This window comes from Anomaloglossus baeobatrachus, chromosome 7 (assembly GCF_048569485.1).
Source record: "Anomaloglossus baeobatrachus isolate aAnoBae1 chromosome 7, aAnoBae1.hap1, whole genome shotgun sequence".
Taxonomy (NCBI): Eukaryota; Metazoa; Chordata; class Amphibia; order Anura; family Aromobatidae; genus Anomaloglossus; species Anomaloglossus baeobatrachus.
The window spans coordinates 101,398,033-101,423,160 of record NC_134359.1 but is presented as its reverse complement, the minus strand read 5'-3'; the positions used below and the strand labels follow the sequence as shown (position 1 = coordinate 101,423,160).

The following is a 25,128-nucleotide window of genomic DNA, read 5'->3' as shown; positions in this document are numbered from 1 at the left end:
GCCGGTGATGAGGTACAGTCCCCTCTAGTGTATGATGCCGGTGATGCGCTACTGTCCCCTCTAGTGTATGATGCCGGTGATGCGCTACTGTCACCTCCTGTATATGATGCCGGTGATGCGGTACCGTCCCCTCACGTGTATGGTTACTGCAGTTCCTCCACTGCACAGAACGCCGGTACAGGAAGTATCGCGAGACTCCGTCTGCTCTCGCGGTGATTTCGGCACCAGCTGTGGTTACCTGGCAACGCACTGACTCCAACTGCAACAACCGAGCAGCGCAGCGATGGAGGGAGACAGAGACAATTACTACCTGGACCGTATCCTGTACGCTGTGAGGGCCGTGTGTGGGCGCTGAGGCCGGACCCCGGAGGGCGGCACACGGGACTGTGCACAGGCGGCGGGCACGTTATGCGTCACAGCCGGCGTTATGCAGCTCCGTGAGCCCGGCCGGTATGGCCGCTCTGTGTGACCTCTCCTGCGTGACCTCGCCTGTGTCTGCCCTTATACTGTATGGGGATGGGAGAGCTGGGGGTGATACTGTATAAGATAGGGGTAGCCGGACCTCACATTGACCAATCAGGTGACATCTATCACATTGAAAACGGCTTCTGAAATGAGAGCTGGAAACTGATTGGCTGCTTGTGACAGCATACATTTCTTTTTCCCCACTTTTGATGAGTCTTCATCCTTTTTGGTCTTTTTGGCCTTTGGTCCCCAGAACATCTCCAAGAGTGACCTTGGATAGCTGTACCTCCACTACTATCTGATATGGTGCCACCGGGTCTGTGCTTTGTGCCCCCCCCCCGGGTCTGTGCTTTGTGCCCCCCGGGTCTGTGTTTTGTCCCCCCCAGGTCTGTGCTTTGTCTCCCCCGGGTCTGTGCTTTGTCCCCCCGGGTCTGTGCTTTGTCCCCCCCCAGGTCTGTGCTTTGTCCCCCCCCCCGGGTCTGTGCTTTGTCCCCCCCCCGGTTCTGTGCTTTGTCCCCCCCCCGGTTCTGTGCTTTGTCCCCCCCCCCCGGGTCTGTGCTTTGTCCCCCCCCCCCGGGTCTATGCTTTGTGCCCCCCCCCCCCCCCGGTCTGTGCTTTGTCCCCCCCCCCCCGGGTCTGTGTTTTGTCCCCCCCCCCGGGTCTGTGCTTTGTCCCCCCCGGGTTTGTGCTCTGTCCCCCTGGGTCTGTGCTTTGTGCCCACCTTTTCCTTAGTGATATATGTCAAAAATATCCATAAGGCCTCTTTCACACGTCCGTGAAAAACCATGCACGTTTTTCACGGACGTGTCAAAGGTGCGTAATGCCCTCCGTGAGCCGTGTTTATGGCACATGTGTGTTTTCCGTGTGTTATCCGTCATAACACACAGAGAACGGGAACTTTCTGCTCACCTATCCCTGGCTTTGCTGTCCGTGGTGCTGATCTACGGTCTCCGGTCCTGCCGACTCCCCGCTGCTGCAGTGAAGTGAATATTCAATGAGCATAATGAGCGGCGGTCGGAAGCAAGTGACAGCAGCGGCAGAGACAGCAGGGCTGGAGAAGGTGAGTAAAGTTTGTTTTGTTTTTTTCTCGCAGATACATATGTTTTCTCCAGTGCGCGTCACACGGAACACATCCGTGTGGCCCGTTTGCGTTCCGTGTGACACCCGTGATGCCGGAGAGAAAACGGACATGTCTACTTTGGAGCACACAGGCACACGTATGCTCCACATGTACACACGGTCCATGGCAGAACACGCACATGAGCGCAGACCCATTGATTTTAATGGGTCTACGTGTGCCCGTGTCTCCGGTACGTGAGGAAACGGACCAAACACGTACTGGAGACACGGATGTGTGAAAGAGGCCTAAGGCAGTGTTATTCCACCAGAAGCAAAAATGGTGGTCAGCGGCAAAACATGCCATCACATTGTGCTCAGTGGCTGCTATAAGACAGTATATGCCGATGCAGCGGCAGATATGACCCTCACAGGCGCTGTACTCGTGAGGCCCGGACACGGCGTGCACAGCCGGACCAGCAATGGAAATCTCTCTACACATTGTATTTTCAGCATTTATAAATATTATTGTAAAAATTGAATAATTTGTTTGTGTTGTAAAACAAATTATTTCCTTTTCTGTAGCAGGTGCACCAATCTCATCCAGTTCCCGGCTTTCTTTATTAGCTGTATATATGACACGACCACTGGCGGACACTGAGTGAGGAGGCCCCTGAGCTAGAACATAATACGGGCCCTTTGTAGTCTAGTAGTGCATCATTGTGCAAAATTCAACCTGTTTTGGAAGTAGAAAGGGGCCCCTTAAATCTTGGGCCCTTCTTCAGTTGCACCAATATGTCTACCCCTGGTCAAGACATTCTTGTGATGGCAGCAACTAATCATATGTAACACGGGTGACTGTTCTCAGGTGTAGACAACCCTGTGGCGTCAGCTGCAGAAGGTTGCTGCATGTGACTGAACAAACAGCTGCTTGATTTTCCATCCTTTCCTCTGTGGTGTGATTGGCATTTTATGTGTCTTCTCTTTGAGGGTTACTCTTTCCCCTTTAGGACTCTCTGGAGATCTTTTCCTTTGAGCTGCTAGTCATTATCCCTAAAGCATCAACAAGAGAAAAGAATGTGCGAAAAAAGTGGGATCACCACAATGAATAAATATACAAAAATATCTTTATTATAGAAATAGGCACAAATACCAACAACCGATTAAAATCAATTAAAAAAGCAAAACAGCTTATGGGAAACACACATACTAAGAGTGCCAATGGTCTGACACCCAAAGAATACCTCACACCCTCAAAGAGCCCCAACCCCACAAACATATAATAATGCAATGATTTAAGACACAGTGTCCATAAACTGGGACCACCAAAAAAGCAGATGGAAAATGCAAAATCAATCAGACAGATCAGAGTCCCAGTAGATGCCGTGGTGGTTTGGCAATGCAGCAATATCGCCACCAATAGACATGATTTGAAGCAAAAATAGCCCATACAATACCACCTACGGATGGACACACAACGGGGTGCAGGCAAGGGGTGGAGGGGTGAGGTATGAGCCCCACGCGTATCGCTACAAACAAGGTGTAGCTTCCTCAGGGGAGATGTGCAATGATGGAAGCAATGTGCCTTTTTATTTAGTACAACATAATTAGAACATAATTACTAAATTGCCTACCAGCGTGTAGAGAAAGAGGCAAGGAGAGGTCAATATGGAAATGGAAGACACCCGATGGAAGCTGCCATTTTGCCACGTGATCACAGTCATGTGGATGGGAAAGAGCCACAGGAAATATAGTATGCGCATGCGTTAGCAACATCAAATAGCAGGCGGCGTAGATAATCATGCTAGCAGCGCAAAACATCGTAGCCGGCGCGTGCGCAATAAGCACATGCTGAGATAGATGGTCCCCACACATATTCCACCAACTAATGTGAAGAATACCACTAGTTGCGCAAATATCGTAACCGGCGCATGCGCAATAAGCTGAAACGCCGAAAACGAGCAGAATGCCAAGATAAGTTGTTACTGCGCATATTCAACCACCCACGAGCTATATTTAGATTTAAACACAGGTGCCATATAGGCTATTGTTTTACATTATTTGGGAGAAGAAGCAAAAAGCAAAAATACAAATGGATCAATACAAATAATATGTAATATCAACAAAATATAACTCAGTGGTTAATAAAACATGGAATGAATCACCTTTTTTGCCATATAAAGCCCACCAAATCTTATCATATGGTGCAACCATGATCATATTACAGGCACTAAAGGGCCATTAAGCAGCATGTAATGCTATATAGAACCATATGATGTACCAATGACAAAGAGATATGAAAATATATGCAAGCCTGCACCCTTTCTGCATACAGGACCAGGCAAACCGGAAAATCAAGCAGTTTGTTTACATACCTAGGCTACTGCACATACATGCATTACCCAAAATATATATAATGTACCGGATCACGTGGCAAAAGACAAACAGGGGGTGAAGGGGGTATATATACAAACAAAGCATTACAGATACAGTAATACAAAAAAATATACAAAAAAATATATGAAGATCAAACAAGAAGACTCAATCCAATTCCTTTCTTCTTAACGTTGTAACCATGGAAATATCAAGATGCGGGCGATCCAGCAATCCATCCTATCGATTTTTAAACAGGAAAACTGCCAACTGGGATAGAATGTAAAAATAATTAAGTAGAGCTGGAACAAGAAATCAACAAGAAGAGGCCAACAATGGAGACCCCCCAAAAAAATTAGAATGGAAGAAAAAGAAAGACGCCCCGACCACCCTGGATAGAATGAGATAACCAGAGAAACCCATCCAATCATGTGGAGATAGGCCACACCCAAAGGCCAGAAAAAAAAGAAAAAAAAACCCCGAAACCCAAACTGAGCGTTGAACCAATGCTGCAAAACAATGTGGCAACGTGGACAAAGGCCCAATAATCGAATAATGTATAAAAGGCCCCTTGTCCACGGTGCCGTCCATGAGAGAATCACAGACGCCATTCTTATTTCTTGTAGAAGCCTGTGAACAGAAGCTCCTCATTTAGTCCGTTAGGAGAAAGGCTCCGCAATTGGTAGATCCATCTTGCCTCTCTTCTCAACAATTCATCCGACAATCTACCTCCACGAATGTTAGAGGGCACGGACTCCAACACCAAAATCCGGACACCCTGTGGCGAGCCATTATGCATTTCCAAAAAGTGTTTTGCCACTGATGTGATAGGCTTACCTTGGGCCTGATCTTTCTTTGCCCGTCCAATATCCGAGAAGTGGTGCTGTATCCGCCGTCGAAGCTCCTGAGTGGTCTGCCCCACATATAGTTTCGGACAACCACATGTGAAGACATATACCACGTTCCTCGTCCGGCAATTGGAATAAATCTTAGTCGTTATGGACCCTGGAAAGATGGAAATTTCAATGCATCTATTGGCAGCCATAAAGGGACAAATAGTACAATCTCCACAGGGAAAAGAGCCAATCAATCTGTGCCCTCGACCCAAGGAGACGGTAGGCCTAAGAAAATGGCTGGAGGAGAGGATATCTTTTAAATTTTTGGCCCGTTTTGCGGTAAGCTTAGGGCGGGTACTGATAAATGGAACCAACCTGGGTTCGCTCAGTAGTATATCCCAATTCTTCTCCAAAATCCGCCAAATCTTATCCCAATGGTTGTTGTACGCAGTGGTGAGATTGATGGTGCAAGGCTCACTGCGTTGTTTGCCCCGAAAGGTATCAGACCTTGGAATATTGGCAGAATGTTCAAAAGCCTTTGTAACCACTTTGCGGGGATAGCCTCCTTGAAGAAAACGTGTGGTGAGTGCCTGAGCTTCGTTCCTGAAAGTGATGGAATTAGTACAATTGCGGCGTACCCTGAGGAATTGACCCCTGGGTATGCCATCACGCACATGCCTGGGGTGGAAAGATGAATAGTGTAATACACTATTGGTCGCAGTCTGTTTCCGAAACAGGGAGGTAACAACACGATTTCCTTCCAAGGAGATCTTCAAGTCAAGAAAGTCCACAGAAATGGTCGAAATACTCGATGAGAGCCTAATGTGCCATGGATTATCATTAAGTTGAGCGATGAATTCTTCACAGGATGATCGATCACCTGTCCAAAAAAACAAGACATCGTCTATATAACGAAACCATTTCACCACTTTGTGCTGGAAGGGGGCGGTGAGTGCCACATGTGTCCCCTCCCACCAACCCAGAAAAAGGTTGGCATAGGAGGGGGCACAACAGGCACCCATCGCGGTCCCAGAAACCTGCTTGTAGAAAACACGATCAAAAACAAAAAAACTATTGTGTAGGACAAGTTGTAACAAATCCAAAAGAAAAGAATCATGCTTTCTGTCACCTGTGGACCGTCGATCAAAGAAGTAGGTGACTGCCTGAAGCCCCAAGTCATGTTCGATGCAGGTGTACAATGACTCGACGTCCATGGTGACCAATAAAGTACCAGCATTCAGTTCAACTTGTTCCAATTGGGTGATGAGATGTGAAGAGTCCCTGACGTAAGAGTCGAGAGCAAAAACATAAGGCTGCAAATAAAAATCCAGGTAAACACACACACGTTCATAGAGACCCCCTATGCCCGAAATTATTGGCCTACCAGGTGGGTCCACCAAGGACTTGTGCACCTTGGGGAGCATATAAAATGTGGGTGTGATGGGAAAACCTGTTGTGAGAAATTCTCTTTCACGTTTAGAAATTATGCCCAAATCAAAAGCTCGACCCAATAGTCTGTCCAACCGTTTTTTATAGGAATCAGTGGGATCCGAAGGGAGAACCGCATAGGAGGTTGAGTTCTTAAGCTGCCTATGGGCTTCCTTGGTATATAGATCAACAGGCCACAACACCACATTTCCTCCTTTATCAGCCTCTCTTACAATGAAGGTGTTATTCTTTTTAAGATCAGACAGGGCTCTCTGTTCAGCAGCAGTAAGATTGTTCTGCTGGAAAGGAACAATCTTAAGTTTCTGTATGTCACGACATGTTGTCTCATAGAAAATTTGTACTGCTGGGAACAGAGAGAAGGAGGGTGTGGCTTGTGATGGTAAGCGGGATGTAAACGGGGTCTTCTTACCTCCTAGGTCCCCACTTTCTTCCAACAGATCCAGCAAATCACGGAAGACTTGTCTATCCTCTGCAGGTAGAGTATCAATGACACCTGGTTGATGATATAAAAGTTTGAAGACCAATTGCCTGCAGAAGAGGTATACATCCTTGGTAAGCTCAAATTTGTCAAGCACTTTAGTGGGCGAAAAGGAAAGGCCTTTGGATAGAAGGCTGACTTCATCAACAGACAAATGGTAATCAGTCAAATTAATGATCTGCAAGTTACCTTACACGTTGCAATTTCGCATACGATATCGTATGCGATTTGCAACGCCCCCATCGTATGTGTGGCATGTTCAATTTGTTGAACATGCTGCACAAACGATTAACCCCCGTCACACGTATTTACCCGTCCATACGACCTCAATGTGGGCAGCGGACGTCCACTTCCTGGAGTGGGAGTGACGTTCGGCGTCACATCGACATCACGTGGCAGCCGGCAAATAGAAGCGGAGGGGCGGAGATGAGCGGGACGTAAACATCCCGCCCACCTCCGTCCTTCCGCATTGTCGGCGGGAGCCGCGAATGGAGGTAAGCTGTCGTTCAATGTTCCCGGGGTGTCACACACTGCGATGTGTGCTGCCTCGGGAACATTGCATAACCGCACGTTCAATCTTTGAGGAATGAACGACGTGCATGTGATGAACGGATTTTCGTTCAATCGCAATTGCACGGAGGTTTTACACGCTACAATCATTCTTACGATGCCGGATGTGCGTCACTTACGACGTGACCCCAATGACACATTGTAAGATTTGTAGCATGTAAAGCGGCCTTTACCCTCTGTGTCTTTATATACCTGCAATTCCCCTTGGTATGTTGCTGGTGATAGAGTTAAGTTTCTATATGGTCCTGATTGCAATCAGTCGGCTTGCAATCATCTGAAGAAACGTTGTATGTTGCTGTTTCTCTCCATAAGTCACCTTGTACATAAGATGTTTGTTTGCTTTCTCCTGTTTGTTTTCCCATTGTGCTTTTTAAGGTTCTGTCACACACAGAGATAAATCTGCGGCAGATCTGTGGTTGCAGTGAAATTGTGGACAATCAGTGCCAGGTTTGTGGCTGTGTACAAATGGAACAATATGTCCATGATTTCACTGCAACCACAGATCTGCCAAAGATTTTTCTCTGTGTGTGACGGGGCCTTTAGGACTTAATGAGGTTGACTAGCTCTCATCCCGCTGCTCCGCGCATAGGTGTGGAACCTATCTAGGAATGTTAGGGGAGCCAGGCCAGCGGAATGTTTTTTTCAGGGTTCACCATCTCCCCCTCCCCTAGACACCAGGTTCCCATTGCCTCCCTTTTCCCCGTGTGTTCTGTATTACCCCATGCTTAGCGTGACAGTATGCCTATATCTGTCTGTGTATCTATCGATCTGTTTATCATATGATGTTCAAATAATTGTTGGGTCATTCACAAAAGGGATGCATTATATGTCTCCCTGTAGATCTGACCTAATACAGCCTCAACAAAAACCCTCCAAATCCATGTTTTCTAATATACAGTACTTAGAGCCTATCATCTTCTATTGTCACAAAAACATCTTGAAATTGGTGAGGAACTGAAATACAAAAGGTGTCATCCTTCATGTCTGCACTCTGCATAATAAGGCTACATTCACACGACCGTTCCGTTTTTGCGCTCCGCAAAAACGGTCCTGTTTTTTCACGGATCCATCCGTGTGACATCCGTTCCGTATATGGGCCGTGTGTCATCCATGTGCCTTCCGGTTTTTTTGCGTACCGCAAAAAACGGAAGCAGCTAGATAGATAAATGCATAGAGGGATAGATAGAGGGATAGATAGGATAAATAGAGAGAGGAATTAATGAATAGAGGGATAGCTACAGAGGGCACCCCACGCTGTTATTTTAAATTAAATAAATAATTAAAAAAAAAAATGTGGAGTCCCCCCCCCCCAAATTGGGTCACCAGCCAAGGTAAAGCAGACAGCTGTGGTCTGTTATTCTCAGACCAGGGAGGTCTGTGGTTCTTGGACCCTCCCCAGCCTAAAAATAGCAGGCCGTATTCTCCCCAGAAGTGGCGCATCCATTAGATGCGCCAATCCTAGTGCTTTGCCTCAGCTGATTCCGGTGCGGTGGCAAACTGGGTAATATATGGGGTTGATACCAGATGTGTAATGTTACCTGGCATCAAGCCCAGAGGTTTTAATGTCACGGCGTCTATCAGATACCAGTCATCACTAACCCAGTCAGTAATAAAAAAAAAAATTGGCGGCAAAACAAATTTTTATTTGAAAAAACCCTCCCAAAACATTCCCTCTTTCACCAATTTATTAAAAAGAAAAATCAAATCCGGGTCCGGCGTAATCCTATAAGGGGGTCCCACGACAATCCATACTCACTGTCCCAGTCAAAGAAGAACAGAGTGTTCCCCATTGACTGGGAGAGTGATGCAGTAACCTGAGCTAACATCATGAGGTCAGCCCAGGTCACTGCAGGGGATGACGAGCGCTGACATCATGAGGTTAGCAAGGTACATTACCTGTGGTGATGGAAGCCACTGCACTACTGATGTCAGCGCTTGTCACTGACTTCTATGACTACCGCATTCACAAGCGAAATATCGTGAGCGGTCCATGACATCACCGCTAGTCACAGTCTCGGGCCGCCCACAAGAGGTGATCTGAGAACGCGGCGGGCATAGAAGTCAGTGACAAGTGCTGATGTCAGGAGTGCAGGACTTAATTACCGCAGATAATGAACTTTACTAACCTCCTGACGGCAAAGCTCATCATCCCCGCAGCGGCTCACACTGCAGTGCGGACATAGGCTGACACACTGCAGTGCGGACATATGCTGACACACTGCAGTGCGGACATATGCTGACACACTGCAGTGCGGACATATGCTGACACACTGCAGTGCGGGCAAATGCTGACACACTGCAGTGTGACCAGCCGTGAGGCTGGTGCGGGTTTGGGACACAGACTGCAGGGGCATCCGCCGGAAACCAAGCGGAAGTGCTTCCGTGTGGCTTCCAGGAATTTTATGGACCCATTGACTTGTATTGAGTCATGGTCCGTTATTACGGAACAGAACAGGACATGTTCTATAATAACGGAATGGACATATGACATCTGAAGTGCTACCATGTGCCATCCGATCCTACACAAAACACATTGAAAAGATGGTCCTGTCAGTAGGCCCACAAAAAAACAGGAACTGACCATGACAAACGGAATGGTCATGTGAATGAGCCCTAAACAGAAGTGTCAATCGCCACCATTCCAGCATGGAGTGCAAAAAATGCCTAATGTATCATGAAGTCTGCACTTCATAAATTAGGCATATCTTATTACAACTAGTTTTTTTTTTTATTAAGATTTGATGCTGGTCTGAAATTTGCTGTGTTCTGCTAGACAACCCTTTTATTCACCTTAACATTGTGCATCATGAAGTATGAAAAATAAAAGTATACTTCCCTCCCAGATCGGCGCCATCCCTCTCATTTATTGTCACTTGACCTCCGAAGGGACAAATTGCGATAACTATGAGCTGCTGTAGTTTAGTAGAAGGTTTTGTAGAAGGTCTTCACTATTCCATAAGAGCAGAAGTTTTACCTGATGTTTTATCGAATAGCACTCCTTCAGTGTTATACTATGGAGCAGTGCCAACTAGTGCTTTTTTTTCTCATGCCGATTTGGTATATGAAAAAAAAATCGCTGCATGCGGCAATTGACAGCATATATCATACAGTGTAAAACCCATACAAGTCTATAGGTGCGTGCAAAATATCGGACTGCACTGATGTCATCCAAGTGCAGTCCGGTCTACGCCTAGACACACAATGGAGAAGATGGAGAAATTACTCTCTCCTTTTGCGCACCTGTGATCCGTTTCTTGCACGTGAGAGATTGGGACCACAGTAAAATGACACACTCAGTTCACACTAACAGGAGAGTATGAGCTGAGTGTCATTTGCATATTGCATCCGTTTTTCTCTCATGAGAAAACATACACCAGTGCGAGTAAACCTTAAAATATATTACAGCAGTAATAAGGTCACCTAATTGACCCTCACACTAACTATGTCGCTCAAATGCCACTATAAGCTAATAATGTATGTCCCTCATCCTGGGAGTGCATGCGCTGGGAGGAATAATAAGTCCACAATCGCATAAAGTGGCACACAGAGTGATGGCAGTTTTCCTTATAGACCGGACAACCCCTTTAACATTATTACAGGATAGGGAACATTATTAAACAAAGGGTGTTTAGTAATGTTCCCCATCCTGTAATAATGTTAAAGGGGTTGTCCGGTCTATAAGGAAACCTGCCATCACTCTGTGTGCCACTTTATGCGACTGTGGACTTATTATTCCTCCCAGCGCATGCACTGTGCACTGAGGATTTATCGATGTCAGGGCCGGGAATGTTGACCAAGTTTGTGATATTCATACTACCAGCTAGAGCGAGACGATTGGACGCAACATCACTCAAGGCAAGAGTAGTCCCCTTTAGACAGTATTATCTATCACATAGCCTCCTACATTTGAAACCAGACGTTTCCATACACTATCTATTAAGACACATCTACAAGTTTTTTTCACTATCTGACATGAAATCACAATAAACCTTTCCCGTTTTAGGTCCATTAGGAACCAAAATTATTAATATTTGCCAAATGCCAGAATAATGAGAGAGCTAGAGAAAGAGGAGAGAAGAAGAGGAGAGCGAGAGAGAGAGAAGGAGTGAAAAGAGGAGAGAGAGAGGTAACAGGAAACATGGCGGCACCAACAGACATACAAGCCGCGGGAGAACAGACTGTGCCAGCACTGCCAGCAGGGGGCTCTGGAGGACGAGGTGCATTTTCTGCTACACTGTAACAAATACTCAGCAGTGAGGGCCTCCTACTTCCATAGACTCTCCACTCATATCCTAGACTTCACGTCCATAGACGAGGAGATGAAACTCCGCATCCTACTGGGGGAAGAGGAATCAGTGGTGGAGATTGCTGCCCAATATGTCACCACTTGTCATAAGCTGAGAGGAACATAAGACCCCCAAAAGGACTTTCAGAGCCCAAATTGTGCCCCCAAATCCCCATAACCCTGATCCCCTCCGACCACACTTACTGTATTTCTCTTGCTTTGGAAACATGGAAACACTAATTGTATTTTGGTCCTGCCAATAAAGCATATTTGAACTTGAATTGAATTTGAGAGAGCGAGAAGGGGAGAGGAGAGGAAAGGAGAAAGAGAAGAGGAGAAAAAGAGAGAAGAGGAGAGAGAGAAGAGAAGAGAGCGAGAAAGAGAAGAGGAGAGAGAAAAGAGGAGATATAGAGAGAGAGAGAGAAGGGGAGAGGAGAGAGGAGAGGATAGGAGAGAGAGAAGGGGAGAGAGAAAAGGAGGGAGAAAGAGAAGAGAGAGAGAGAAGAAGAGAGAGAGAGAACAGGACAGAGCGAGAAGAGGAGAGAGAGCGCGAGAAGAGGAGAAAGAGAGAGGAGAGGGAGAAGAGAGAGAGAGAAGAGGAAAGAGAGAGAGAAGAATCACTTTGGATTACCAAAAAAATTTGTATTTGCCTAATGTCAGAATACTGAGAGAGCGAAAGAATGTTTTAAGGCATTTTTATTACATTCTGCAAAGTCAAAAGCTTATATGCATTTCATTAGTATTTGGTACCATTGCCCTTACACTCTAACATGTTGGATATCCTTCCATAAGCGTCTCACTTGGGCCCATTCCTCCTGACAGAACTGGTGTGACTAAGCCATGTTTGTAGGTCGCCTTGCTCGCACCGGCCTTTTCAACTTTGCCCATAAATTTTCAATAGGATTGCGATCAGGATTTTGTGATGGCCACTCCAAAACATTGACTTTGTTATCCTTAAGCCACTTTGTAATCAGTTTGGCAGTATGCTTCGAGTCGTCCATTTGGAAGACCCATTTCCGCTCAAACTTTAAGATCCTGGCTGATGTCTTGAGATGTTGCTTGAGTATTGCCACATAATCTTCTTTCCTCATGATGTCCTCTATTTTGGTTAGTGCACCAGTCCCTCCTGCAGCAAAACAACCCCACAACATGATGCTGCCACCCCTGTCTTTCACAGTTGGGATGGTGTTCTTAGGCTTCAAAGCTTCTCCCATTTTCCTCCAAACGTAATGATTGTCATTATGGCCAAACAGTTCAATTTTAGTTTCATCAGACGACAGGACATGTCTCCAAAAGTTAAGGTCTTTGTTGCATTTGCAAACATTAATCTGGCTTTTTTTTATCTTTGTTTTGGATTAATGGTTTCTTTCTGGCAGAGTCACCTTTCAGCTCATGTTGATACAGTACTCGTTTCACTGTGGATAATGATACAATCTTACCAGCTTCCACCAGCATCTTCACAAGGTCTTTTGTTTTTGTTCTTGGGTTGATATGCACATGTCTAACCTGACCAAAGCACGTTCATCTCTGGTACATAGAACCCGTCTCCTTCCTGAGCTGATGATGACTGGACATTCCCATCTTCTTTGTACTTGCGTATAATTGTTTGTACAGATGAACGAGGCACCTTCAGGTATCTGGAAATTGCACCCAAGGATGAGCCAGACTTGTTTCAGCAAGATACACTTGCCACCTGCGGATGGCAAATGTATCTTGCTGAAACGCGTTGTGTTAATACAGGAGCTTTATGTTATTAATAATAAAGCCAAATTTCTTAAAAGATCAAAGATCTATTACTAGCGCTCACAAAGACCGGAATCTTTTTTTCTATATGACTTCCTGGTTTTGACCCTGCCTGGCGACTATCCCCGTCTCTGGACTGCAGCTCGTCCATAAGCAACGAACTCCTGAACCTTGCAGTAAATCCACATATCCTTGTATAGGGGTTAAAGGGTCTCAGGGTACCTCAGGATCTTGCTAAGTTGACGGCTTGCCCTATTTGGTTCAGGTTAACCATTTTGTGTCTATGATCCCAGACTGCAATTACACTAATTTTTAGTAATGAGTAGTGTAAATGTGAATCCAGCTCTGGAGTGAGGTAAAAGACTTGATGGAAAGCTCAGCCTGGTCTTTTTTGTATCTCCCAATGCTTAATTCCTCACTCTGCGTTTCACTCCTCTTGTTCACCTCCCTTTTCCTTAAGGTGTTGTCACACATAGCGACGCAGCAGCGATCACGACCAGCGATCTGACCTTATCAGGATCGCTGCTGCGTCGTTACATGGTCGCTGGTGAGCTGTCAAACAGGCAGATCTCACCAGCGACCAGTGACCAGCCCCCTGCCAGCAGCGACGCGTGGAAGTGTAACTAAGGTAAATATCGGGTAACCAAGGAAAGGACTTCTCTTGGTTACCCGATATTTACCTTAGTTACTAGTGTCCGCCGCTCTCACGCTGCCAGTGCCGGCTTCCTGTTCCCTGCACTCCTAGCCAGAGTACACATCGGGTTAATTACCCGATGTGTACTCCAGCTACGTGTGCAGGGAGCCGGCACTGGCAGCGTGAGAGCGGCGGACGCTAGTAACTAAGGTAAATATCGGGTAACCAAGGAAAGGGCTTCTTGGTTACCCGATGTTTACCGTGGTTACAGCTTACCGCAGGCTGTCAGACGCCGGCTCCCTGCTCACTTCAGTTCGTCGCTCTCTCGCTGTCACACACAGCAATGTGTGCGTCACAGCGGGAGAGCAACGTCCAAACAATGAAGCAGGACATTCAGTAACGATCGGCGACCTCACAGCAGGGGCCAGGTCGTTGCTGGATGTCACACACAGCGACAGCGACGGGACGTCGCTGCTACGTCACAGAAAATGGAGACTTAGCAGCGATGTCGTTGTCGTCGTCGCTGTGTGTGACACCACCATTAGAGTATTATAGGAGGTGTAATCTGACACCTCACTGTGCTAGCAGTTTGGGCAAAAGTGGATTTGAGTTGTGTTTTTTGAGTGGATGATGCAGTCAGGAGGAAGAAGTATTTCATGAGTATTGAAGTAAGAAGAATTCTGCGATAAGATATATTACAAAGTTCCTATCTGATTATACTATTGATTTATGCAAACTTTGCTGAAAGTACAGCTTCCATTTGAATTAACTTAACGAGGGATTGTGTAGGTATAACCTGCCTAATTTGCTAGAAGCAAGGTCTCTTTTTTTTGTTCTGAAATTGTCCAATTTGCTCTTACTATGGTAGATGCCATTCATGTTGTGTTTTTAGCATTCAGAGCGCAATTACTGTTGTCACTTCTGCGTGTTGGGCAAGTTGTGGAATACAAATCCACGGTATATCGCTTACGGCAATGCTTTCTAAAACAAATATGGTCTGTTCAAGGTCTAGCTTTATAATAATTGGGGATTCAGAAATGGTATGAAATGTATTTAGCGGTAGTTATGATATTTTGAAAGACAAATCTAAAAAATGATGCCAAATGTCACATTGCAGTTATCTATGATATTCTCAGTGTGGGAGCAATGAGCATCAAGCAATCTGAACAGACATCTATCGCGTTTTGCTACAAATGTGAAAAGAACAGAGTGATACCCACTACAGTCATAAATACGCCGTATAATGATGCTTTATGCAACAGTTGTAATTACAAAATGAATCCTGATTATAGGATAAGCTCTCGAAAATTACACATTTTGTACACAATATTACTCCATTCGCTACTTTCTCGTGATAAGCCTCTGTTCCGCCATCTGCATCGTGTAAAGCACAGGTGCTGGGCCGTTTCTGCTCGTTCAGTAAGTGCTGTGTGTTGCCCACTCGCTGCCATTCAAGTGATTCTATCTCAACATGGAAATTTGTAAATTGAAAATTAAATGTATGTCTTCGTGAGTATTGCATCTGTAGTCTTAACATATAACATGTTAAATAGAAAGGCAACAGCTTTGTGTTACGTAGTTGGGGAATATCACATACCAAGTTGTATTTTGTCACTTTCATATTGGATAAAATTAAAGATGGACTTGTCGGTTTTATGTTCTGTATGTGGTTATTTTTTCTTAACTAAATACGATCCTAAATATCTATTGTGCAATAGGCGCATGTACTGCGCAGCCTAAAGGGGTTGTACAGGCACATAATATTGCTGACCTATCCTATCCTTTGGATAGGTCATCGGTATTGGATCATCTGGTGTCTCACTCCTGGCACCAAAACTAATGAGCTGTTATTAGCTTGGCTAAACGGAAACATTGTATGGCTCTGAACAGCACAGCTCAGCTGCTATTTTCTGTGCCACTATGCTCCATTCAATGTTTTATATTATGCAGAACAGCTGGTCATTGGGAAGGTCTAGTGTCAGACCTCCCACAGATGTGATACTGGGGATTAATCCTGAGGCTAGGTGATCAATATTATATGTCTGGACAACCTTTTAGACATATTGGGCTGGATAGGCTTAGTGTGCCCAAACCAATAGCCGACAGTAGATCCCCAAGGGTTGACTGCACAGGAGTTCCCTGGTCTTCAATCCTACTACTGTGAAGCATAAGTAATTCAGTCAATAGGGGGTGTCACCTTTGATTATGCCAGTCTGCCACTGAAGGGACCTGTCGCCTGATTCATGATACCCAAATCACGGACAACATGAACCAGAGACCGGCTGCTCTGAAATGATGCAGCGTTTCAGAGAAAATTTAGTTAAGACCTGTCAGTTGCCCCGTGCAGCGCTGTGAGAAGCCAGCCGGGGTCGACGTCTTAACTAGTTTCATATATGCATATGACATCTCTCAGCAATGCATTAAACAGGTCTCTCATAGCAAGAGACCTGTCAATTACCCAGAGCTTCATGGTGAGAATCCAGCATGGACAGAACTGGACTAGACCAGTGTTTGCATATGGTCCTCGGCCGGACCTTCTAGCTATATTTTTCCTGAAATGCCGTAATTTCAAAGAAAGATATACTTGGCTGCATCCATGTAGCCAGGCTCTGATTCATGCTCCCTGCTGTTTGAGCAGCAGGCTCCCTTTAATAACAGGAATTTCGGCATACAAGACTTCATCCTGTCTGAACAGCTATAAGCTATAGTGGCTATTCAGACAGGATGAAGGCTTGTATGCCGAAACTAGTCTCTGACTAATCTCCCGTTTTGTCACTGCTGCTCTGGCTGGATTTTTAGTATTTTTCCAATAAACACTATATGATTTTACTTACATCTTCTGGTCATTGAGGAACACCGCTGGATTTGCCTCTGCCTTTTTCTATTGTCCTCCACAGGAGAACGCAGGAAACTGCAGCTACTCATGCCCACGATTATGGTTCAGTTCGCTGCGGTCTTCTCCTTGTGTTCTCCCTACAGAGGACGCATGCGATTCCGCAGCAAACAATTGACAAGCTGCGGTTTCGAAAGATTCTCCGCAGGTTAGTGTTTGTTGCGGAAAAAAGAAACATAGTGGGCACGGGATTTCTAGAAATCCCATCCATTATGCTTGTACTGTAAAACGCTGTGTTTTGGATGCAACTGAAGCATTCTGCGTCCAAAACGCTGCAAATACTGATCATGGGCACGCACCCTTAAAGGGAACCACCCTCATCAGTAGCCACTTGCCAAAGGACAATATGGGGCTCTCATGCTGCACTTAAGCGGGCTTTACACGCTGCGACATCGCCTGAGCGATCTCGTTGGGGTCACGGAATTTGTGACGCACATCCGGTCGCTTTAGCGATGTTTTTGCGTGTGACACCTATGAGCGATTTTGAATCGTCGCAAAAACGTTCAAAATCGCTCATCGGTGACATGGGGGTCCATTCTCAAATATCGCTGCTGATCGGTGTACAAAGTAGTTTGCCGCTCCTGCGGAAGCACACATCGCTATGTGTGACACCGCAGGAACGAGGAACCTCACCTTACCTGCGGCCGCCGGCAATGAGGAAGGAAGGAGGTGGGCGGGATGTTACGTCCCGTTCATCTCCGCCCCTCCGCTTCTATTGGGCGGCAGTTCAGTGACGCTGCTGTGACGTCGCTGTGACGCTGAACGAACCGCCCCCTTAGAAAGGAGACGGTTCACCGGTCACAGCAACGTCGGTAGGCAGGTAAGTAGTGTGACAGGTCCGCGCGATGTTGTGCGCCACGGGCAGTGATTTGCCCGTGTCGCACAACTGATGGGGGCGGGTACGCACGCTAGCGATATCGGTCACGATATCGCAGCGTGTAAAGCGACCTTTAGTCTACAGTACTATTTGAAACATCGCCCTGTTAAATAGGGCAATTTTTGTTTACTTTTTAGCACAGATTTTATTTTGTTGTTGTAGTCCATTTTCACTGCTATGTGTATTTGTCACTAATGTACATCATTATGTTTATTATTAATAGATTAGACTACAGCCCGTCACTCTACAGTCAGATTAAGTAGACACTCCAGAGAGCCGATACTGGTGGCTCTAATCACTGATCCTGCAGCCATGATTTCTTAACTGTTTTTTACTAGTGCTCTCTTTGTTGCTATTTTGTAAATGTTATTTTTTTCCATCAAATGTTTGCTAAATAAATGTGTTTTATAAATTGTGTTTCCTAAATTCCTTAACTTCTGTATAGAGGTTACTATTTCTGAAGAATCAGAAGATGGTTATCAATATGAAGAGGTAAGTCTTGGGTTTTTCTTTTTAAAGTTAATAAAAATTGTATTTCCAGGTGGTGAAGCTTCCTAAATGACAGTAGGTTGTATATGGCCGTGTGTCTAAGGTTCACTAGACCTACTGCATTACCCTTTTAAAGAGCATCTATCATTTTAATATTTGGACTAAATTATAAATGTGTTACTCATTTTGTCTATGTATTATCTAAACATGGTCCTAAGGAAGATGGAGAGGCGAGGGACAATGTTCTATTATCATTGTACAGCTTTATGGCCACATTCTTCATTTATGAATGATTGGTCGGTAAAGCAAATGTTCACCCCACCCTTTATTGTCACTTACCCAAGGCCAGTTATAGAGCAGTAATCCAGAACCTTTCTTACCTTGAGAGCCATATTATGGTCCGAGAAGGTCATGAGCCACACCCAGAGACTCACCAAATAGTGACATCCATCTTCTCCCTCTCCAACAGTAGTTGGACAAGACAAAATAGGAAACATATTGACATTAAACTACCCTGGTGATGTAAAATTGAGGAGGGGGTACTGTCACTAACATTGGTAATCTACAGTTTTGCTCATTTCTTGGTGCTCTAGAGTAGAAGATGAGTTGGTAATGGTTTATTCCGCAATGGTATATTAGGAGGGTTTTACAAAAAAAAATAAAGGGCATTATATGCTTGTACTGTCCCCAGCAGTGACATACCAAGGGCTCATACAGTTTACTTTGGTTGTCTTATACCAAAGTTCATAAAGAGCACAAGTCCATTTATTGTGTTTTCAACTATGAGCCTGGTGTCTTACATGTGTAATGTCTTTCATTAATATAAATTACACTCCTTACATGCAATTCAGCCGGCTGTACACTTTACTAAATAATATTCTAATAGCCAAGTGATGACATGGATTGGACACTCACTGCCTAGCATGGGTTAACTTTCTTAACATTCAGCCAGACATGAAGACAGTTTGTTTATAGATGGGGATAATCCCTCATTGTTCTACAAGACTCTTGGGAGTTTAGTATTGAAGTTTTTGTTGACTCATGTAATTGTTTTGGCCACTGAAGGCCAGACACCCAGATAACTCAATTATGCGAACTTCCCATTGTATTACTAAGTGAATTGCTAGATGTGATGTAACTTACCTGTCTCACCCTTGTCTCTGGATATTTGAATATAGCTTGAAATTCATCCAATAAGAGAAGCAACCTTGTACAACCAATCCGATAAGGGCACAGTATATCCTAAGGGAAGGCGATGGCTATAAAAGGGGACTTCTTGGAGTCACCAAGGTTGATGGATGTTGCATGATCCAGTCTAAGCTCTTAGGAGCTGGCTAGGGGATCGGAACCAGGATGCCTTGTGGACTCGGTCCAGGGACTTTGGCTCCGACTAGAGGATCACTTGGCTACATGGCTTCAATCTAGGGACTTCGATTCCAATTGGAGACCATAACCGCAGTCTAGGGATTTCAACTCCGGCTGCCAGGATTATATCATTTCAACATACCAGAGACTACTTAAGGAAGAAACCCAGATTGGGACAATTTGGTCACCTGGCTACAGACTTTGCAGACCTCAGCCAGCTTCCCAAATCTGGCGTTATTCCATTTTCGGTGGGTGCCCGCTGAAAGCGGGGTGCTGCTGGATTGGAGTAAGTAGCCCTGGAAGCTCTGAGGCAAGGACATTCTAAATCCCTGGTCAGCCAGCGGAAGGGTGAGACTCTGTTGCCTGTTACATTTGTGTGTTTTGCTGGTTATGTGCCGTTAATTGTTTGGGGATCCAATAAAGTCTTAATATTGTGATTCCCTCACCCTGTGTTGTCTGAGTAGTGTTCCGCCCACGGTTAAGGAGGTGGGGCTTTCAGTTGGCATGAGCCCTGGTCCATGCTGTCTTTCTAAAGGCGGCCGGGCCAGCGGACGAGAGCACCCACTGACCCCCGTGTCTCCACAAGCCACACTTATAAGAATGCCTATTGCAGATTTTATATCAAGCAGTGCCTTGCTACACTTATTTTCTGTGCTCTTCATGATCGCAAATAAATGTGAGAAAACAAGGACGGCATCAAATATGTATCCTATATGGTGCACAGACAGAGAGTGGAAATGCAGGAGATCGGCTTTAGACTGGAAAACCGAGACTCTTTGTCACGATGACTATGGGATAGCGGAGAACCATGGCCCCTCAAGCTAGGGGGCCCTATGCTATCCCTAACCTAAGGGATACTCCTAATGGTAGAGATTACTGAGTCTTCTTCCTGGCCCTGCTCCTGACCAGTCCTGATCTGATCCCTCCTCCCCCCAGGGAGGGACGGGACAGGAGTGTAATGAAACTGACAGACAAGGCAAAACCAAAGCTCTGTCACACAGCACAGCACAAAACAATAAGAGATTCAGGAGAAAAAAGAAGAGAAGAAAGGAAACTACTAAACAACGGAATCACACCAAGCAATAAGTACAACCTTCACCAGAAAGTCTGGGACAACACACCTCACAGACCAGCAAAGACAAACTATAGCTGGCATGGGTGGAAGGAATAAACAAGCATAAATAGGAGAGGAGCAGATGTTATAGGCCTTCCCACAACATTTGATCAAAGGAGCAAGCAGGCCAGCAAAGAATAACTTTTGCTAGCCTGGCTATGAATCAGCACACAGCAGGTCAATGCCCGAGCCTGCTTGTGTTGATCCTAAACACCAGAGAAACCATCAGGCATAGTGTCAGAATCTACAATCTGACAGAGCCCGAAGACACCATGACAATCCGCGAAGTGTGTGCAGAACTCCGTGTGACACTCTTCTGCTAAGTGTAAAGCAACTTATCTACATGTGATTGTTTGTTTTATTTTTTTTTGCCGCCTGTACTCCAAAGCTCCATTGTATTAACCGTCATGTGGACACAAGCTTTACCCCACCTGCCAGCAACATCGGCTCTGTCTCTCCTGCTCAGCATTAATTATAGTGAGAGAGTGAACTGTGCAGCCACTTAGTTATCTGAGTGATAGGAGCATCGCGCTCATGAATGCTCTACCCAGTGATTTACGGAAGCAGTCCGGGAGGTCTGGCACTGCTGACCTTACTGACTGTGGACTACAAGATGCACATACATTTTAGCAAAATTTTATCTTGTTAAACCTGCATCTTATAGTCAGAAAAAATCAGCACAAATGTATAGTTTTAGTGCATGTTTTTGTTCTTTGTATTACATACAGTATATCGTACACATGGATGCGACTTTTATCAATTGCATACCTGCATGTTACTGTATTGACTATCATATTATGATATATTGGAAATATTCATATTCATCTGAAATTTTTATATCATTAATGTGCTACCATTGCCAAGTCGTGGGTGATGATATACATGTGCTTTCAGACATATCTGCCAGATAATGCGTTACAGTTTTCTACATTCCGGGATACTGAAATACTGTACTTTTTTGCTTTTATCCAAAATACTTTGGTTATAAAACAAAAGTCCATTCCATGTACCGTAAGTTTCCAGTCATCTAAAGGCAATTCACCTTCAGTGATGTTACCCACAATGAGTTATTATCCTACCCAGTGAAGCCTTTGATGAGTCCGAGGAGATAGTGTATATGATGTGCTGCAGCTTCACGCTGGAAGTCATTTATATGTTTTATACTACATATGGGGATCATTAGACTTGCGTCCTACACGGTGATTACTCTTAGCAGCCTTAAAATGTACATAATGTGGACTAATCCCATATGGCTATGAACTGGCATAAAATACTTTTTAATGGTACAAGTTTGCAGATTCGGGTAAAATATTGGACACCTTTTACAATGATATATAAATATGAAGCAGAAGATAGACCAGAAGGTAAACGGGAAGTTTTTTTTCGGACCTTCTGTAAATTTTAGAAAACATGGTTACACAGCATGTTATGGGTTATTTCATTCAATTTCCAATTTTCCCTTAACATTAGTTTTATTTGAATTTCACAGTAATGTTATATGTTTTTTTTATTATTTTATAACAGTTTCTGAAATTCCTGGATTCCCACCCACTATACATAAAAAAGCTGCTGTTTTTAGTCGGTATTTTTGTTCTCATTGAAGAACTGAATTTAAAGAATCACTCCCAACTGCAATCGAGTTACACATCAAAGTTCATTAGCCACAACATCGGTCTGTGGTCGCTGGACGGAAGAGGGAGAACCGCCTCTTACCCTACGGCATTCACAGCTTTTATTTCCATTAGCCGGTCTGGCATGACGTCGAATGTGCGTCATGCCGAAATAATAACATCAAGCCAGACTGCATAATAAAAAATAGACTGAAGCCACTGGATAAGAGGCTCCTCTCGCTCCTGTCCAGCAGCTACAAATTACTGTTGTGGCCGATGGACTGGGACATGCAAATTGATTTGCACCTACTATGCTCTCGACAAAGATTTATTCCCTAAACATGTCTCTTATGTAATGCAGCTGAATTAAAACATTTACCAATTACCGTTTTCCCCGGTTTCTAGCTCCTATCCTGGGTCCTATGACTTCAGGTCTGACTCACCACGTCACTGTGGGAATCACAAGTTGTTTCCATACTGTAAGTCTGAGAAGCCTAGTTCTGAGGCTCCGTAGACTTACATTGATGGAAGTAGCACCAACCTACACAACGGTCCCTGTGTAGGGTTGAGGAGCAGCCACGAAACTCAGAAAAGGACCAGAGCCCCGTTGGAAAAGTGCACTTATATTATTGTGGCTGTGTAACTTCTCAGTTTTGATTGAATCTGTTAGCAGGATGTCACCCCCACCCCCAACTGTATGTGCATGTAGATTTTTCAAAGAAACATTCAGTAATGCCCTTTACGTAGGCCGTACATTACTGAAAATCAGTGTTTAATTGATATATAAATGAGGCTGAAGTATTTTATACACATGTAAACTGTTCCTAAAACCTCTGTGACTCTATTCCTGCCTAACTCTACCTTCTCCTGCTTGACTCACAGCTCCGTTCCTGTCTAAGTTTACACAAAGGAGCTGTCAATCAAGCAGGAGGAGGTGACACTAAGCATTGGAATAGAGCTGGAGTGACAGAGGCTTGGGAATAGTTTCCACTCATTGAAAGCACTTCAGCCTTATTAGCATATTTATTGAATTGCTGATTTTTCAGTAATGGTGTAAAGGTGTTCGTGAATTTGTTTTTGAAATAGCTACAGTTGAAACCAGAAATTTACATACTCTATCTAAAAAGACACATATGCATATCTTGTTTTTGTCATTATCTGACATGAAATCAGAATAAACCTTTCCCGTTTTAGGTCAGTTAGGAACCAAAGTTATTTCTATTTGCCAAATGCCAGATTAATGAGAGAGAGAATGTTTTAAGGCATTTTCATTAATTTCTGGAAAGTCAAATATTTCCATATATTTCATTAGTATTTGATACCATTGCTCTTAAACTGTATGACTTGGGTCAAACGTTTTGGAAATCCTTCCACAAGCTTCTCACAATAGTTGGTAGGAATTTGGGCCCATTTCTCCTCACAGAACTGGTGTAACTGAGCCATGTTTGTAGATCATCTTGGTTGCACCGGCCTTCTCAGCTTTGCGCATAAATATTCAATAAGATTAAGATCAGGACTTTGTGATGGCCACTCCAAAACACTGACTTTGTTATCCGTAAGCCACTTTGTTACTTTTTGGCAGTATGCTTCAGGTCATTATCCTTTTGGAAGACCCATTTCCACCCAAACTTTAAGTTCCTGGTTGATGTCTTGAGATGTTGCTTCAGTATGGCCACATAATTTTTTTTCCTCATGATGCCATTTATTTTGTGACGTGCACCAGTCTCTCCTGCAGCAAAACAAACCCACAACATGATGCTGCCACCCCTGTGTTTCACAGTTGGGATGGTGTTCTTAGGCTTTAAATTTTCTCCCTATTACCTCCAACTCTAACGATGGTCATTATGGCCAAACAGTTAAATTTTAGTTTCGTCAGACCACAGGCCATGTCTCCAAAAATTAAGGTGTTTGTTCCTGTGCGCATTTGCAAACATTAATCTGGCTTTGTTATGTTTCTTTTGGTGTACTGGCTTCTTTCTTCCAGAGTGGCCTTTCATTCCATGTTGATACAGTACTTGTTTCACTGTGGATAATGAACAGTCTTACCAGCTTCCACCAGCATCTTCATAAGGTCTTTTGTTTTTGTTCTTGGGTTGATATGCACATATCTGACCAAAGCACACTCCTCTCTTGTACACAGAACCCGTCTCCTTCCTGAGCGGTATGATGGCCGGACATTCCCATCTTCTTTGTACTTATAATACGTATAATTGTTTGTACAGATGAACAAGACACCTTAAGGTATGTGGAAATTGCACCCAAGGATGAACCAGACTTGTGCAAGTCCACAATTCCCTTCCTGAGGTCTTGGCTGATTTCTTTTGATGTTTCCATGATTCTACACAAAGAAGCAGTGTGTTTCAAGTGTGCATTAAAATACATCCACAAGTTTGTCCCTGATTAACTCAGAGGCTTCCAAAGACATGACATCATCATATGGGCTGTCCCAATATGTTTATAGGCATAGTACTCTTAAGGTCCCATTACACACGCAACGACATCGCTAATGAGATATCGCTGGGGTCACGGAATTCGTTGTTAGCGGCGTCGTTGCGTGTGACACCTACGAGCGACTGCTAACGATCCAAAAAACGGCAAAAATGGTTGATTGTTGACACGTTGTTCCTTTCCCAAATATCGTTGCTCATTTTGGACGCAGGTTGTTTGTCGTTCCTGAGGCAGCACACATCGCTACGTGTGACACCCGGGGAACGACGAACAACAGCGTTCCTGCGTCCTCCGGCAATGAGGTGGGAGTGACGTTAATGCGGCTGTTCTCCACTCCTATGCTTCTATTGGTGGCCCGCTGTGTAACGTTGCTGTGACGCCGCACAAACCTCCCCCTTAAAAAAGAGTTTGTTCACTGGCCACAGCGACGTCCTTAGGAAGGT

The 25,128-nt window shown here is 44.6% G+C and overlaps 1 protein-coding gene across 1 annotated transcript in view; it reads left to right on the top strand.

The window, feature by feature from the left end:
• The first annotated feature begins 212 nt into the window (after window positions 1–212).
• The window catches only part of SPAG16 (sperm associated antigen 16), a 1,446,914-nt gene continuing 1,421,998 nt past the window's right edge, over window positions 213–25,128 (top strand). The window contains exons 1-2 of the mRNA XM_075317532.1: window positions 213–317; window positions 18,105–18,151. Coding sequence (XP_075173647.1) covers window positions 284–317; window positions 18,105–18,151 — 81 coding nt within the window. The 5' untranslated portion in view covers window positions 213–283. The remainder of the gene's footprint in view (window positions 318–18,104; window positions 18,152–25,128) is intronic.